Below are 18,817 nucleotides of genomic sequence, written 5' to 3' on the forward strand. Positions count from 1 at the left end.
CTATGATCAATATTGTCAATTGTTATTAGTGAAGAAATCCTGTGCCAAAAATCACGTGTTTGCATCATACTCACGGAGTTTGCAGGCCTACTTTCCCATCAACCTACACAAGCTTCTCTTCCTGTCCTTTACACCTGAACGGTAAGCTGTGATGTCAGCGAGTTTCCTCTCGGCGCTGAACACGCATTTATTCTAGGGGTCAGTTTTTTCTGCACTTTTTGGGATATTTAAAGAGGAACAATCAAAGGGATGCCCCTGGGTTACCTTACCGCGGTGTCATTTTGACTTACTGCCAAAGGACAAAAGTGTGACGGGCGCAGGTCTGCGTGACCATGATTTCAACTCATTAACAGATTTGAAATTAACATACGCCCGTGTTGGATACACTTGCTTGCACTTGGATAACCATGCGGTCACGATTATGTTTTTAAGTCGTGTGTCTGTTGAAAGAAACCCCCCTTAAGAGTCCTTACACGCTTTGGGCTTGCTGAAACAAGACCACTTAGTTGTAGCCTATATCATATTTAACCCTCGTGCTGCCTTCGGGTCACATGACCCAAAGGTTCATAACGAACCATTGTTGTGTTTACCCAATTTTACCCAATACAAAAACATATAAAAATAATTTTCTTTTAACCATTCCAATGTGGGGGGTCTGAGACAGCCCGACAGTTAAAAGAAAATGCTTCACTTTGTTTTTGTATGAGGTAAATTTGTCGCAATACGACGGTGGGTGACAATGACTGATGGGTCAGAATGACCCGAAGATAACACAAGGGTTAAGGCATCCCTTATTATTTGCCCAGCTGATGCCCTTAGAAATTCTTGCCGTTTCCTAAACATTCCTTGAAAAATGTAATTATCGGTGAGCTTTTATCCATGTAACAAATACCAAGTAGCCCAACCTCTAATTGGACAGACCCTTGGGATTTTCTAAGATGATCGATCGATTACGAGGATCGATACCCATTAATTCACTCAAACTCTGTTTCTCCATCCATCCGTGACTCAACCCTCTTACTCCTTCTATCTTTGAAAGAAATGGGGGTTCTGATAATACATCTCTTTCTATTTGTTTTACACAAATATCTGTACTTTCTACAAATGTTCAAGCCAGACATGATCTCTCCTCTCCTATCATTGTGTATGAAAAAAAGGTTTCGAACAAAGAAAAGTTTCGAAAGGTTGAAAGAATATTTTCGAAAAATATAATATGTTATGGATGAGACAGAGGTAGTTGACGATGTCGACATGACTTTAGCTACAAAATTATTTCGAAAAAAAGTTTCAACAAAAGTTTTTAAAAAATGTCGTTTTCCATGACTTCTGTTTTCTATGACTACTACGTGAGTGAAGGATATGTGTACTTTTGTCATTTCTGCAGATAGCCTATTTGTGTAAAGTGAAAGTAAAAAGTTGTCAGAAAAATTGTGAAGTAATGTAGGCCTACCGATAGCAGAAAAATCTACTGAAGTACAGTACAGTAACAAAGTATTTGTACCTCGTTACTTTCCATCTCTGATCTCTGACCTTTAACTACAACTGTCCAGATATTTCAAAAGGGAAGCCATAACAGATCATTAGACTGAAGACTGCATCCCTAGCGGTTCAGTGCTCTTACGACCGGATCCTCCACAGCCAACGGCTAATTGCTAGTTCACAGGAGTGCGCGTGTGAAGCTGCTAGACTTGGCGAGGCAGCCAATCTGAAGACTTTGCAAGGACCTAAAAGTTAAGACTGGTTCACCCATGATAAATGGTTTTGCCCTATACACTGGCACAGATAAGAGTGCATTCAATTTCTGGATAGACTACTTGCATGCTGATTCCACCTTACCAGACATCTACAGCTTTTTTTTCGACTTTTCCCCACCTCCGTCTAAGGGCAGATGTTAAAACAGACCGTTCCATTCTTCTCCACTGAAATCGCTGCCATTTCCTTATTATATTATATTTCATGGCATAAAAACAAACTTTGACTGGGTGCTTGTGTGTGTAAATCCCCTTGTCAGCACTCACTGTATGGGAGACCGCCATAAACTGTTTTATAAAACTATAATAGGCTTCGCTGCAGAGCTGGCAAAACTTACATCACATTAAGCCTTTTCCAATCCAAGCGCAAATGGGATCATTATTTTTGATAACAGTAGGCTACTGCCACCGCATAATAATATCTGAATATTATTTCCCACAGTGTTAATGCCTCTTCCTGGTTAAGTCACAATAAATCCCTACCTCTCCTATCATTGGATGTAATTACAACATAAAGCCAATCAATGACCTGTTATGTCCAGACCATTACAGGAACATTACAGTTAATCTATACACAATGATGAACATGGAAACAAATATATTCACTCTACCCTTTGCAAATAAGTGGCTGATCTTGCTGTCTGTCTATGTGTGTGTGTGTGTGTTTTGAGAGGTTCCATATTGTTTATATCTTCTTACTGCCTATGTGTGTGTGTGTGTGTGTGTTCAGAGGTTCCATATTGTTTATATCAACTGAGAGCTTTGGGCAATTTACTGTTGTGTCTATAAAGCCATGCTATCTAGACTGGGGGGGCTCTGTGAGTCACCACACTAATAAAAAGATGGACGCCGATAAGGTGCGAAAGCTGAAGCGTTTAACTATAAAGAAAAACAGTACAGATTTAATGTCCTCCTTCAGTCGAACCATGATAAAAATCTGCTCGTAAACACGTGGTGACCCTCAATACAATCTCAGAAACAAATTTTACAACAAGGTTTCCAATCACTTTTTCATATAAAGAGGATACATTTCTTTCCATAACTTTTTTTGTCAGCTTGTTATGGCTTCACTATACAATTTCAACATTTGCAATCAATTGTTTGGACTCCAGCTTTCCAACTCTCTATGAAAGATGTTGACACACAGGCGGTGTCTAAATTTGAATTTGCAGCAGTTTCTATCCATCGCTTGAAAGGAAATGTCCCTCTGAGGCACTTTGATAAAAAGTAAAAGAATTGGCAACAGTTTATTGTTTAGTTGATGTCTGCAAGCCACTATCGTATTGAAGTTTTTTTCAAACAATATTCTCCTGAATAACATCAAGGATGAGGGCATATGTTGGCCGTCCTTCAACAAAACTATCGAGTACAGCGATGATATTTGCATTTGAGGTGTCTAATCACATCAGTTCAATCCCCATACAAACATATTATTTACCTTCTTTAGGTTTTTGGCAACACTATCTGCTTTCAATCAAATTCAATGTTATAATTATAACAATCTGCAGAGGTCATGTATTCAGACCGTGGCAGAACTGTTGTTTGAACGGCTCATTCTGACATCCCTCCTACTTTTTATATGTTACTGTGACCCCTATGCTCCCTGCTCCAGTACTTCACATCCACTCCCTCCAGTCCTGGTCTACACGGTCTCCTCTACGATGAACTCGAAGGAGTGTGGAAGGTCCTGTCCCTCCACCACGATGACCGAGGGGACATCCTGGCCCTCCATGAGGCCGGCCAGGGAGGGGAGAGAGATGGTCTGGCCCCCCATGGACGGGTGCAGGTACACCCCCTGGGAGGTGAGGGTCCCGGACGCCTGCTGCCCTCCAGAGAGAGTGGGAATGACCACCTGCTCCGTGGTGCCCCCCTCCCCTCCAGACTGCACCAGGAGGATGGTCTGGTAGGCCCCGTCGCCGTCCCCCGCCCCCGGCCAGCGTGGTCAGCACGCGGGCCCCTTCCGTCATCTCGGCGTCGGTGGTGGCGTCGCCGGCGTCGGGGTCCACGCCGTGCGTGCGCATGTGCTTGTCGTAGTTGGAGCGCGAGCGGAAGGAGGAGGGGCAGCGGGGGCAGGGGTAGGGCTTCTCGCCGCTGTGGATGCGGGCGTGCTCCGTGAGACGGGCCGCCACGCTGAAGCTCTTGCCGCACACCCAGCAGCAGAACGGGCGCAGGCCGCTGTGGATGCGCTCGTGGTCCTGCAGGTGGGGAAGCTGGCGGAAACGCTTCCCGCACGTCGGGCACTGGGGAGGGGGGAGGACAGGGGGGAGGACAGGGGGAGCACAGAGGGAGGACAGGGGGGAACACAGGGGGAACACGGGGGGAGGACAGGGGGAGCACAGGGGGGAACACAGGGGGAACACGGGGGGAGGACAGGGGGAGCACAGGGGGGAACACAGGGGGAGGACAGGGGGAGGACAGGGGGAGCACAGGGGGGAACACAGGGGGAACACGGGGGGAGGACAGGGGGGAACACAGGGGGAGGACAGGAGGGAGGACAGGGGGAGCACAGGGGGGAACACAGGGGGAGCACGGGGGGAGCACAGGGGGGAGCACAGGGGGGAGGACAGGGCGATGACAGGGGGGAGGAGAAGAGGATTATTACCAAAACTGTGTTTCTTTTTTGTGTTTTTCTTTTTTTCTTTCAAAATGACAAGATTTCTTTTTTTTCTTTTTTTTATGGCCACTGTGTCTTAGACAGCAAAAAAAAAACTGAGAGGAAGGAGTAGAAAAACAGAGAGGAAAAAGAGACAGAGGGAGTAAGAGAGAGGAGGAAAAAAAAATCTACAACTGAAAAAAAAGAGAGAGGTAGGGAGACCGAGAGAGACATGGCAAGGCAAGATGTGCCAGTAACTAAACAGGTGTAAAACTGTGTGCTGGGAGGCTTGGAGGCGAGCTGACTGGACTAAGGACTGCCGGGCATTCATCTTCCACACAGCTGGGCTCCCGCCACACTGCCAGGCACACATTAGCTTCCTGGGCTAACTCCCCCATGCAGGTCTGGATGGCTAGGGCCACATGGAGCCCCTAGTGGTCTGGCTCTCACCAACAGAGTTGGCTGTGAATCAGAACGTGAAGGTGTGGAGATAAACCGAAGACGTCACAAATGGTTTTCTACTGTCCAAACACTCGGTGTGTGTGTGTGCGCGCGCGCGGTGAAGGTCCTGCCCCATGCAGCAGAGTCCCAGAATAGTAACAGGGCCCGAGGGGAGCCCATCTGACAGGCCCCTGCTCAGCCTCTGTCATTAATCACAGGTGCACACAGCAGCAGCCGCTTACACTCAGGACCAGGAGAACACACTCAACCAGGACCAGGAGAACACACTCAACCAGGACCAGGAGAACACACTCAACCAGGACCAGGAGAACACACTCAACCAGGACCAGGACCAGGAGAACACACTCAACCAGGACCAGGAGAACACACTCAACCAGGACCAGACGAACACACTCAACCAGGACCAGACGAACACACTCAACCCAGACCAGGACAACACACTCAACCAGGACCAGGAGAACACTCAACCAGGACCAGGAGAACACACTCAACCAGGACCAGGGCCAGGATAACACACTCAACCAGGACCAGGAGAACACACTCAACCAGGACCAGGAGAACACACTCAACCAGGACCAGGACCAGGAGAACACACTCAACCAGGACCAGGAGAACACACTCAACCAGGACCAGACGAACACACTCAACCCAGACCAGGACAACACACTCAACCAGGACCAGGAGAACACTCAACCAGGACCAGGAGAACACACTCAACCAGGACCAGACGAACACACTCAACCCAGACCAGGACAACACACTCAACCAGGACCAGGAGAACACTCAACCAGGACCAGGAGAACACACTCAACCAGGACCAGGGCCAGGATAACACACTCAACCAGGACCAGGAGAACACACTCAACATCTAGACCAGAATTACAGACCAAACCATAACCTTTCCCACTGATGATGTTGTGTCCCATCCCCACCCCCCGCTCCCTCCCCTCCTCACCTCGAAGGGCCTCTCGTCCGTGTGGATCCTCATGTGGACGTTGAAGGTGGAGGTGTAGGCGAAGTCCTTGCCGCATATCTGGCAGTGGAAGCGTCGCGGCGTGCGGCCCTTGGCCAGCGTGCCCTGGCAGTGGGCCAGCACGTGCTCAGCCAGGGCGCTGCTGGACGCAAAGCGGCGCCGGCAGGGCGACAGCGGGCACTTGAGGGGGGTCTGGCCCGTGTGGGACAAGCGGTGTAGGTCCAGCCCCTCCTGGGTCATGCAGCGGTGACCGCACAGGTCACACTCCATCTGCAGGGATGGGAGAGGGAGGGAGGGGGAGAGAGAGACCGAGACAGACAGACAGACACAGAGAGACACAGAGAGAGAGAGAGAGAGAGAGAGAGAGAGAGAGAGAGAGAGAGAGAGAGAGAGAGAGAGAGAGAGAGAGAGAGAGAGAGAGAGAGAGAGAGAGAGGGAGGGAGAGAAGGATCCCCCTGCTTGTTAAAACCAGGCAGCACAACACTACAAGACACGCCAGGTGCAGAACACTATCCTACATAACGATAACAGCAGACGTGATAAGACAGGGCCGAGCAAACGTGATAAGAGGGCGAGAGGCCGGGGGTAGAGAGGCGCTGCTGCAGACCTGTCCTGTGGAGCGGCCTCTGCCCTGGCCGCGGCCCCGGCCCAGGCTCTTGTTCTCCTCCGTCTCAGGGCAGCGCTGCAGGTGGATGTCCAAGACCGACTGGTTGACAAACTGGGCCCAGCAGTGGGGGCAGGACGCAGGCTCCTTATCTGGGAGGAGAGAGGTCACACACCTGGGTAGGTAGACTCTAGATACTGTATCTACATTTACATTTAGTCATTTAGCCCAAGGACACAACGTAATTGCAAGGCCAGGAATCGAACCTGCAACCTTCTGATTACTAGTCCGATTCCCTAACCGCTCAGCCCTACATCCCCCCCGTATCTAGGGTCCTCCTTGGTTTTACGCCCAAATAAACAGGAGATGTGTATATCTAGCTCAAATATAGATGTAGGAATTCTGTTGGGACATACTGCACAGAAACCAAACACACAGCCCATGGACACACACACACACACACTTCTAATAACTGTCTTGACAAACTCCAGTCACTGTCTCTGTGGGTCTCCCAGTGTGAGAAGCAGCCGAAGAAGCAAACAGTGGAATCGGCTTTGATGTTCCCAGTGGCGAGCCTCCAGTTAGCATCCGCAGTTGCCAGGGCAACAACTAGCTTGTCTTGCCGGTCATGTTGCCGATCGCTATTTGGATGGTTCATAAGGATGATCTCCATTCATCCCCCCACCCCTCCCCGATAGATCAATGGACAGATTCTACCAATCACGTCGCTCAGAGGGGTGTCTGGGTCGCTGACACGGGAGCAGGGGGGGGGGGGGGGGGGAGGAGCATCTCGGGGCTTGACGCTAACGAGGTTGCCGTGACGGAGCCCTGCCTGATTAAGATCAACGTTGTTTTGACCCAATTAATTTACAACCCCTCTCCCCCCCTCCCTCCCCCCCCCCCCCAACGAATCAATGGAAATTCATTGGCCTAATGCATCGTGGGAAACAATGCGTGTAGGAGAAAGATGTGTGTGTTTGTAGATAAACAGCCTCGACCTCCCGGAGAGATAGCAAGCAGGGCACGCGCTGCAGGCTTTGCGTCAATCAATAGTAATTCACTGCAAGTTGAACTGATGGGAACATCATATCTAATAGACCTCCATTAGAACCAAGGCTGGGGAGGGAAACAGGAACGATCGGGGGTTGAGCGTAAATCGCGGCACATCTTTTTTCTTCTGTCGTTTGTGGAAAACTAAATTAATACATGAACACGTTCTTACTCTTGCTCGCACACACACACAACTCAGGGTAGAACTAGAACAATTGCTTAACCCTTGTGCTGCCTTCGGGTCACATGACCCAAAGGTTCATAACGAACCATCGTTGTGTTTACCCAATACAAAAACAAATACAAATAATTTTCTTTTAACCTTCGTAATGTGGGGGGTCTGAGACAGCCCAACGGTTAAAAGAAAATGCTTCACTTTGTTTTTGTATGCGGTAAAGTTGTCGCAATACGACGGTGGGTCACAATGACTGATGGGTCTAGAATGACCCGAAGATAACACAAGGGTTAAAGGAAAATTTATGAGACACTATTAATGAATGGTATAGTAGCTCTCCCTCTCCCTCTCCCTCTCCCTCTCCCTCTCCCTCTCCCTCTCTCTCTCCCTCTCTCTCTCTCTCTCTCTCTCTCTCTCTACACTGACGGTGACCCCTGACCTCTTACCTTGATGGGAGAGAGAGTGCAGATCCAGCTCCTTCCTGCGCTTGAAGGCCATCCCACACACTGAGCAGGGGAACGGGTGACTGGTGTGGAGCAACCTAGGGAGGTAGGGAGGGAGGGCAACATTATCACTAAAGCTTTTCTGGAAGCATTCCTCACTAGCGCTGATAAAAATACAAATAATACTACAAACCACTATACCTATTCGAAATAATAATACAGAAATGTTGCCTGGCTAAGTCGCATGACGTGAGCAACTTTCAGAGCCCTTAAATCCGAACCCATTACAGGGAACTACAAGCACATGTTAAGTATCACCTTTACTGTCACCTGGATGGGGATTACTGTCCAGCTGCGTCTGCTTAGGCCAGCTTTGGAGCCTTTTAAGGTAAAACCAACAGGTAGAAGTGGGCTGCGTAATAGCCTGAGATAACAGAACAGGAGTAAACTGGGGGAGTGTGTGCGGCTATATTTATGCGTTATATAATGTTCCTCGGTATCCGTCCGTTGGGAGGATGAAACGCGTGTATTCTAGCAGCCGTATCTGTGCCGTTTGATCAATAAGGAATCTTAAGAGATCTGAACTGACCCGAGCGATCAGTATCTCTCGAAACGCCTTGACAACAAAGCCGTTTTCCAAACGCTGTCTTAACACGGTCCGTGCAACGCCGTTTAGATGAATGATCATTATGGAGCACTTACATTTTTGTATTTTTTTTTTAACACAGACTTTTATACATCATTCACGATGGAGTGAGGGTAATGGGATTGTAAAGTACTTAATTCATCTCTTAATATGGGGATGGAGAGGAACCTCACAGCTCAGGAGCAGAGCAACTGCTCAGCCCTTTGTACTAAGCTGACAATAAGAATCAATATTTCAAGGCGAGGTGAGGCAAAAATATATATAAATAATTCAGTCCAGGTCTTATCCGCTCCCCCTCCAACCCTCTCTATTGAGAGGATGGAGAGTAGGTACTCTGACCTTAACCCCCATGCCTTCTCTAACCCCCATGCCTTCTCTAACCCCCATGCCTTCTCTAACCCCCATGCCTTCTCTAACCCCCATGCCTTCTCTAACCCCCATGCCAGAGACGGTTCAAGAGGAAGGCTCTATTCCTTCCTGGAGGCTGCTGCGGGCAGGAGGCTGCTGCGGGCAGGAGGCTGCTGCGGGCAGGAGGCTGCTGCGGGCAGGAGGCTGCTGCGGGCAGGAGGCTGCTGCGGGCAGGAGGCTGCTGCGGGCAGGAGGCTGCTGCGGGCAGGAGGCTGCTGCGGGCAGGAGGCTGCTGCGGGCAGGAGGCTGCAGGAGGGCACGGCCTCACTCCAGACGGTGGAAGCATCTTTGGGTTTGGCTGGAGGTGTGTGGCGTGAGGTACCTGTGGTCCTGAAGCTGTTCCTCGGTCTGGAAGCGGGCCGTGCAGTTTGGACAGGAGAACAGCTTGAAGCCCCCATCGCCCTCTTCTGGTCCCCTCTGATGAACGCAGCCACAGAGTCACACAGTCACACAGCCACACAGTCACACAGCCACACAGTCACACAGTCACACAGCCACACAGCCACACAGCCACACAGTCACACAGTCACACAGTCACACAGTCACACAGCCACACAGTCACACAGCCACACAGTCACACAGCCACACAGCCACACAGTCACACAGTCACACAGTCACACAGCCACACAGCCACACAGTCACACAGTCACACAGTCACACAGCCACACAGTCACACAGTCACACAGCCACACAGCCACACAGCCACACAGTCACACAGCCACAGAGTCACACAGCCACACAGCCACACAGCCACACAGTCACACAGCCACACAGTCACACAGTCACACAGTCACACAGCCACACAGCCACACAGCCACACAGCCACACAGCCACACAGTCACACAGTCACACAGCCACACAGCCACACAGCCACAGCCACACAGTCACACAGCCACACAGCCACACAGCCACACAGTCACACAGTCACACAGTCACACAGCCACAGTCACACAGTCACACAGTCACACAGTCACACAGCCACACAGCCACACAGCCACACAGCCACACAGTCACACAGTCACACAGTCACACAGTCAAGAACAAATGGTGAAAAAGAAATGAAAGACTCTTTGTGCTCTAAGAAAGCGTCTGGATGGTGAATGCTCTTGTTTTAGTGTGTGTGTCTATGCATGGATAGAGAGAGAGCGAGAGAGAGAAATGGAGGAAGATATCTTTTTTTTTGCTTTCTGTATGTCCAATGTGAATATCAGGCAATGAAGTGAGCTTTAGCACCAAGCTGCAGTTTTGACGTTGGCACACTGACCGTGACGCGGGCCCGGCGCCGTCGCTTGGCATCCTGCGCCTGGGAGTGGGTGAGGGCGTGTCTTTTCAGGGTGCCCGCCTGGGCGAAGCGCTTGCCACACACTGGGCAGGGGTAGGGCTTGGTGCCCATGTGGGTCAGGCTGTGGCGCAGCAGGTTGGGCGACGAGGCGAACGACTTGTTGCACACCTTCGCGACAAAATCCGGAAGGAAAGGAAAAAAAAGGCGTCACGGAGCACGTCAACAACACGACGCGAGAAAACTGCGGTTGAATGTTACACTGGTTACCGCGCTAACAGATACCCCCCCCCGGGTCGATTCATAGCCTGACCTGGCCCCTTGAGTGGATGCGAGGGGGGAGCCAATCGAGCCAGCACTCACCTTGCATGTGAAGAGCTTCTCTCCTGTGTGGCTGAAGACGTGAGCTCGCAGGAACACCCGGCGGGTGAAGGTCTTGCCGCAGTGGGGGCAGACGTGAGGCAGGGGGGTGCGGGACCAGTCCTGGAGCAGCTTGGCCGGGGCGGGCAGGTTGCTGGCGTCTGAGGGGGGGGGCTGGACGGGGGGCTCACCCTCGGTCGCCGGGCTGTCCTCAAAGTCCTCGTTAGCGACGGATTTGGCACTGTTGGCTTCTGGCGAGGCAGGGGGAATGGACAGTGACACAATGAAAGGTGACAAAAATGGACAGTGACACAATGGACAGTGAAAAAATGGACAGGACTGTTGAAGCTGGTAGCTGTGCTTATAACACAGCCACCAGTCAGGTGGTTGAGCGGTGAGGGAGTCGGGCTAGTAATCTGAAGGTTGCCAGTTCGATTCCCGGCCGTGCCAAATGATGTAGCCTCGGGGGGAATGTCCCTGTACTTACTGTAAGTCGCTCTGGATAAGAGCGTCTGCTAAATGACTAAATGTAAATGTAAATGTATAACAGCTACCAGCTGTGAGAGTACTCCTCGGTTTGCATATGCTAATCATTTGTGTGTTTGAGCTCACCGAATGTCAAATCACCACAAATTAGTAAGTAAAACTAACAAACACTTTTTTATTTTTACAATCTCTAATAACGACCTGACTACCTCAACGTTTCAAATTACCTTTAAGTGTGTTCATGCTGAGAATCCTGATGGTGGGCGTGGCCCTCTTGGGCTGGGGCTGGCCCGAGGCCACAGGGGACGACAGCATCCTCTTCTGGGTGCTTTGGACCTTCACAGGGGTGGTGACGGTCACACCTTCCCCCGTTTCCTCCGCCCTGGGGGCCGGTGCGGCCCGGTGCTGGCGGCGATGGTAGAGGTACTGGGTGGTGTTCATGAAGCTCAGCCCACACTGGGAGCAGAGGTGCAGGGCCTTCTCCAGACCGTGCTCCCGGGCGCGGTGGGCGGACAGATCCTCCTCGGAGCTGCAGGCGTTCCCGCACTGGGCGCACAGCAAGGTGGGCGCGGGCACCGCGCTGGACACCGCGTCCAGACACTCAGTCCCGTTGCTCTGGACGCCGGACACCCCCTCGAAATCCGCGATGGACTCTTCCACGACCTCCTCTTGCAGGGGGGGGTTCTCCTGAACGTGATGGGTCTGGTCCGTGGCCTCTTTGCTCCCGTCCCTGGGCCTTTCCTCGCCGAGCTGGCGGTGCTGCTTGCGGTGGTAGAGGAAGAGGGTGGTGTTGAGGAAGCTCTCCCCGCACACGGTGCAGCGATGCAGGGCCTCCTCCAGACCGTGCTGGGCCTTGCGGTGGGACACCAGCTCGGACACCAGGGCGAAGCAGGCGCCGCAGTCCACGCACAGCAGGCTGGAGGGGGGCTTGATTTTCTTGAGGGCCCCCCTCCTCCGGGGGGTGGAGCCGTCCTCTGGGTCTGGGTCGGGGGCGGCCGGGTCCCGGGGGGGAGCGGGGTCGGTCTGACACGGGTCTTCCGGAGCTGCGAGCATGGATTCGCCCGGCGTCGCGGTATTCTCGGTCGCGTCCTCAGTCTGTCCTTCCAAGTGTTCCTCCTCTGCGACAGGCTCACCTGTATTTGGTTGTTGGGTTTCAATTTCAGCCCCTTCCCCCGTGTGGAGCCGTTCCCCGTCGGAGCCATCGGGTTCTAAAGCCGTCTCGGCCTCCGCGTTCCCGTCCGGAACCATCTCTGACCCAGGCTGCGTCTCGAAGGGTTCCAGATCGGGTCCTGGGTCTTGATCGGGTTGGGTCTTGTCTTGCAGACAGAGCCCTTCCTTGCGATGCTTCTGCCACATGGGCAGAGCGTTGAAGAGAGCGTTGCAGTCGCCGCACTGGTAGAGGATCCGGGGCTGGTCGGAGAAAGAGGGCTTCCTGGGGCTCTCTGCGGCCTGGATGGAGCCGCTGGACACGGGGTAGACCAGCGAGACGACCGACTGGGCCTGGTGTGCCGTGAGTGAAGCATCGGCCTGAGTTATGAGCTCCTGCAGTTAGGGGAGGGAGGGAGTGTAAAGAAAACAAAACAAAACAAAAACCAAACTGAGTTACAGAGAGAGACCCATGTGAACGCTGGCTGGTTATACCGTTTAACCTAGCTTTCACGAACAACCCGAGGAACCGTAAGCCAACACACTCCCACCTTTCTCCTCACCCCCCCTGTGGTCTCATGGCATCCATCGGCAAGACGGTCTTAATAAAATGCACACTGTTTAATTGGGCTGACTCGGTCATCCTGGAGTGCAGTGTTTGGCAGGCGAGCGGTGAGCGCTCCGTGTTCCTGGGGTTGGGGGGCGAGGGGCGGCGAGCTCTCTTGTTCCTGGGGTTGGGGGTTGGTGGGGGGGGGGGGGGGGGGTCATTGAGAGCAGCTGTGTGTTCCTCTGGGGGAGCGTGGCAGACATGGGAGATAAGGGTCTGGCTGTGGTGATACATATCACAGGCCCATCAGCCAGGGTTCAAGAGGTCTCTCCCTGGGGCGTGGGCTGTGCTCCGCGCTCCCTCCGTTTGGATGATAAAGGCAGAAATAAAAAGCTCAAGGTCAAGGTTAATGCTGTTTTCTTTCGGAAGCGGCTTGGTTTCGAGGCGGCGTGTGTCACATGATAAGTGTTTCAGTCCCGTGTTCGCTGAAAAAGACTTAATGTAAAAAACGGAATAGGTCAGGGCTGTCCAACCCTGTTCCTGGAGACGTTCCACTCCAACCCCAGTTGTAGGAAACATGATTCAGCTTGTCAGCCAACTAATTCTTCAAATGAAGTGTGCCGGATTATGGTTGGAATGAAAACCTACAGGAAGATGACTCCCCAGCAACACAGTGGGCACCAACAAGGAACCGCAAAGGCTCCTGGGTACTAGCTAAGGCAATGGTGTATAGTGGGGGAGTCAGGTGGCTGAGCGGTTAGGGAATCGGGCTAGTAATCTGAAGGTTGCCGGTTCGATTCCTGGCCGTACCAAATAATGTTGTGTCCTTGGGCAAGGCACTTCACCCTACTTTCCTCGGGGGGAATGTCCCTGTACTTACTGTAAGTCGCTCTGGATAAGAGCGTCTGCTAAATGTAAATGTGTATTCTCTCGCTCGCAAAATTACAGTAATTTGGCATCTTATTCACGCAATTAAACACAGTGTCATGCAGACCAGTGACCTCACACCGTGTCATGCAGACCAGTGAGCTCACACAGTGTCCTGCAGACCAGTGAGCTCACACAGTGTCCTGCAGACCAGTGAGCTCACACAGTGTCCTGCAGACCAGTGACCTCACACCGTGTCATGCAGACCAGTGAGCTCACACAGTGTCCTGCAGACCAGTGACCTCACACCGTGTCATGCAGACCAGTGACCTCACACCGTGTCATGCAGACCAGTGACCTCACACCGTGTCATGCGTCTCTACTGATGAGGTAACGTTTTCAAATAGACTCCAGTTCAGTAACTCCATCCTATCAAACAAATATTTTACTACATGAAGTTAATGGACTTAATCACTGATTTTACTCTGGGAACTGTACTGGAAGAAAAAAAGGAAAAAAAACTACAAGTGTATAAACGTGATTAAATCAATCGAGGGAGCTCGCCATTCAAGCATGCAACACTTCTCTTCAATAGCGCTTGATCTTTGCAAAGTGTACTGAAATATGGCATATGCATAAACATGTGATTAAATCAATTGAAGAGCACACCATTTTAGCGTGCACTGTCCCCCTTCAATAGCACTTGATCTTTGCACACTGGTGAGAAAGATTGCTAAATCATTTTGTTCCCATAATACAAACAGTTTCTACATCTGCGGCGATCCTCCATATTCCCTTTTAGTGATAAAAAAGCAAAACTCCCGATTTCCTTCAAGCCCATTTCCCATAATTACAGTTCTGAGTGTCTGAATTGCTGTTCAGAGGATGTGAGGGTGGGAAAGGTGATTCAGAGTATAATAACAGCCCAAATTCATGTGATATGTAAACACCTCGTGTTTTACAGCAATGTCGCCTTTATGCTACAAGAAAATAATCCTAATCCAGCTAATGAAGTCAGAGTGGCGGTAATGACCCGGCTGATGACAGAGCACAGCCAGACTGCCACCAGGCACTTCGATAGTGTTCCTCCAGCTGATTCATTTGTGAGGAGGCCAATGAGCGATCCATCAGGAATAGAGGGGTGGGCACTGAGCGATACATCACTCTCACGCAAGCTCATCCCCCCCCCCTCCTCTTCCTCATGCTCTACCCCAACCCCCCCCCCCCCCGCCCCCCTCTCCATGGCAACTCAAGATGCAATCTGCCTGTCACTTGTGACACCCTGCTTTATAGCCCTGAGCTGCAAGTGAAGACAGTCGCCCTCTCTCTCTCTCCCTCTCTCTCTCTCTCTCTCTCTCTCTCTCTCTCTCTCTCTCCCTCTCCCTGTGTGTGCTTGCTGGTAAACGTCACTCACAGACTGTACGTCTTGTTTTTGTAACCATCGGGCTTACTGTAGCTGTCACAGGAACAAGGACGGCAGCACTCGCACTGATGCCAAGTATGACTCAATGAGAGCAGAATATTTCTACTCATTACAGAACCTGCGACGCTTCAGAGATGGAGACAGGATTCTTTCTAGAACTACGGATTAATGGAGCCGAACATCGTTTCTGTTGAAATAAAGCCCAAAGGGCTTCAAAGCAGAAAATCCATGGCATAATGGAAGATCTATTTCCCCTCTCTGAACTGGGTAGACTGTGGAACACAATGCATTGTGCAAGACAAGGCCACAAGGCTCCCCAATTCCCAAGGGATGTTTTTTAACCCAACAATGGAAACCCTATAGAAGTCACATGCACAGTAGAGCACGGACATTTAACGCAGAGACATTCACTTGGAGTCAGGTGGCTGAGTGGTGAGGGAAGCGGGCTAGTAATCTGAAGGTTGCCAGTTCGATTCCCGGCCGTGCAAAATGACGTTGTGTTCTTGGGCAAGGCACTTCACCCTACTTGCCTCGGGGGAATGTCCCTGTACTTACTGTAAGTCGCTCTGGATAAGAGCGTCTGCTAAATGACTAAATGTAAATGTGATACACTACCAGGGTATGCTTACTCAGTGCACCAATACCAGCAACTCTGATCAACTTAAAGAGAAAGATGCATGTAAAGGAGGGCCGACTGCCATATCACCACAGACACTGAGGGAGACCTCGGCTGGAGCCAGGAGCTCACCCGGCATCCAGCACCGTGGAGCTCATTCTGACGGTTACCTCTCTCTGAAGTGTAGGAAGTGACATCACTGCAGTTTCATCTGTGGCCACTGGGGGTGCCACCGCTTCTGCTGTGCAGGTCATCTGGTGAGTGAGAACTTCTTCGAGGGTGTTGAACTCCTGGTAGCAGGGGAAGCACATGTACACTGAAGAGCTGTCCATGTCCATGGCGGCTGGAGAGAGGGAGAGAGAGACACAGAGAGAGAGGGGGGGAAGGACAGAGAGAGACACAGAGAGAGGGAGAGAGAGACACACAGAGAGAGGGGGGGACAAAGAGAGGGACACAGAGAGGACAAAGGACAAAGGACAAAGGACAAAGAGAGAGACACAGAGAGAGAGGGAGAGAGAGACACACAGAGAGAGGGGGGGAAGGACAGAGAGAGACACAGAGAGAGAGGGAGAGAGACAAGGTGATAGGTTAGACTAGAACAGGGGTTCTCAGACTTTTGGGGGTCTTTTCCTGATTTTTCTTATACTCTTAATTATATTGTGTAGGTATGTAAATGTACCCATATTTTCATGATTTACTCTCCTGTTTTTCCATTTTCTCTCACGTACCCCCCTGTTCTACCTCCACGTACCCCATGCGCTCCCCCGGAGGAGAAACACTGCACATCACCAGTGCAACAGCGTGGGCCCCAAGACACTCAACAACCCAAAACTCAGGTACCAGATTCATGACACACCACACAAGCATTAAAGTGCACAAATGATCACCCACACACTCATGCTTCGGTATAGCACTACACCTTTAACCCTTGTGGTGCCTTCGGGTCACATGACCCAAAGGTTCATAACGAACCATCGTTGTGTTTACCCAATACAAAAACAAATAAAAATCATTTTCTTTTAACCTTCGCAATGTGGAGGGTCTGAGACAGCCCGACGGTTAAAAGAAAATGCTTCACTTTGTTTTTGTATGCGGTAAAGTTGTCACAATACGACGGTGGGTAACAATGACTGATGGGTCAGAATGACCCGAAGAGAACACAAGGGTTAAGCATACATTGCCCATCAAACATATTTATCGCTGCGTAGTATTTCTATACAAATGATTCGAAATCCTTGAAGGGATCTAAATGTCGAGTTTGATGTCTCTACTGCCCTCTCCTGACCAAAATAGGCTAGATGCAGTTACGTGCACACACCACGAACAGAAACTACCTGAAAGACCAACTGGAAATAACGGTTAGAGGGTGTTTTAATGTGACCGATCTACCAAGGCTGTCTGACAATTCATGTATAGAACTCCATAGACTACATCAAGGAGAACGGCTTTATTTAGACACCCATGATGCGCGTGATTAGCCTTTGCATATTTGCGTCTATCTCAGTCTGGCTACCACCCAACTTCACAGTCGCCCAGCAGGTCTGATTCACGCTGCAGTGAATACACTACGGGACAGCGTGAGTGTTTACTGTAGGCGTCGTTAACATCAGTGGAGGCTCAGTGGGCTGGGATGCATAAAATACGTGTCTGGCTTTATGCTGTCAGGGAAGATGTTGAGTTATAAATCATGGGGTTATTAACGTTAAGATTACTGTAACGTTATTACTGTACCAAACAAAATCCGAACTAGTTGTCTCGCTTGTAATTATGACTTTTGTCAACTCTATATCACTCTGTAAATTAATTTGTACACAGCTATCTATAGATTTCTAAATGTTTTTATTTATTTAAGAACACGAAGAAGTAGACTAGAACTATCAAATAATGTTATTTGATAGTGATCTAGCTGTGTACAAGCAACTCCAAGGTCTCGGTTAGCAAAATGACCACGATGATAGCTTCAGCGCCAAAAAGAGATGGCGGATACGGTATCTCTGGTAGCAATCAAAGTTAGCCTAGATTGCTAACCAAGCAAGCTAATGCTAACGTCGTTAGCTGGTTAGCCGCTAAAGTATTAACATTCCTATCATATAAATGTTTTATGTTCAGTGTAAAGTAGCTTGCCAGCTAGCTAACTTCACTCCACCACTAGTCAGCTGACAGTCGCTCTTCCAAGTGCATTTTCCTCTTCTTTGCTGAAAGAAGCAACCGAAGAAGAAGGGTGGCGTTTCGCTTCTTCGGTGGTGTAATGGCGTCCGTCTGTTCAATGTAAACGTTGAATGTCTCCCCCCGTTGAGACTCCACAATATATATCTGTACCCCAAACCCTATCCTGTGTGTAAAAGTGACACTAGTGGTATGACAAATAAAAGTCATATAGTTACTCACCGAACTAATATGCTGTACAGCGTATCTTCTCAGGAATACGTTCCTTTGAGGGAAACAGTTTTTTTAACACGCTAGCAAGGCTCTATCCGATAGGCTGAACTACAGCGCCAAACACCAATAGCATTCGTCTACACAAAATAGACCACTTGACGTCTGCACTGTGCACCGTTCCCAAATTGGTCAACGCTGTCCAGCCACACTGTGGCTTGATGTGTGTGGTCCTTCGAATTAAGTCATCAAAGTCATATGGTTAATTAAGGCCATCTTCTGTACATTGTTAGATGTCTGATTTATGTCTTCTTCTTTTTTTTACAGATGAAAAAATGATTGTTTGATAAAATTGTGACAACTTCTTTCCCATCGGGATAATGCAAATTATATAGCCCAAGACCTTTAACAGTAATAACTTTTCATAACAAATTGTCTAGCTGGAGACACTTAGGCTTGCAAAGTGACATGCATTACCTCAGAAGTCTTTAATTACACATTGAGGTTTAATCCCAAAGCAATTAAACATACACTTCAACCATGGGCCTAATTTTTTTTTTATGGCTTAACCCACCCATTCTCCATCACAATTCTTTAACTCTACGGTTAGTG

The 18,817-nt window shown here is 50.1% G+C and overlaps 1 protein-coding gene across 1 annotated transcript; it reads right to left on the minus strand.

Moving 5' to 3' along the window:
• Positions 1-2,604: 2,604 nt before the first annotated feature.
• Positions 2,605-18,420, minus strand: znf574 (zinc finger protein 574). Its single transcript, XM_062465587.1, is given in 11 exon segments — positions 2,605-3,670; positions 3,672-3,991; positions 5,762-6,049; positions 6,387-6,535; positions 8,055-8,149; positions 9,428-9,522; positions 10,370-10,555; positions 10,748-10,995; positions 11,458-12,772; positions 16,000-16,172; positions 18,218-18,420. Coding segments are annotated over 10 exon segments (3,141 nt in total). The 5' UTR covers positions 16,168-16,172; positions 18,218-18,420; the 3' UTR covers positions 2,605-3,393.
• Positions 18,421-18,817: the final 397 nt, after the last annotated feature.

Source organism: Osmerus eperlanus, chromosome 7, assembly GCF_963692335.1.
Source record: "Osmerus eperlanus chromosome 7, fOsmEpe2.1, whole genome shotgun sequence".
Lineage (NCBI taxonomy): Eukaryota > Metazoa > Chordata > Actinopteri > Osmeriformes > Osmeridae > Osmerus > Osmerus eperlanus.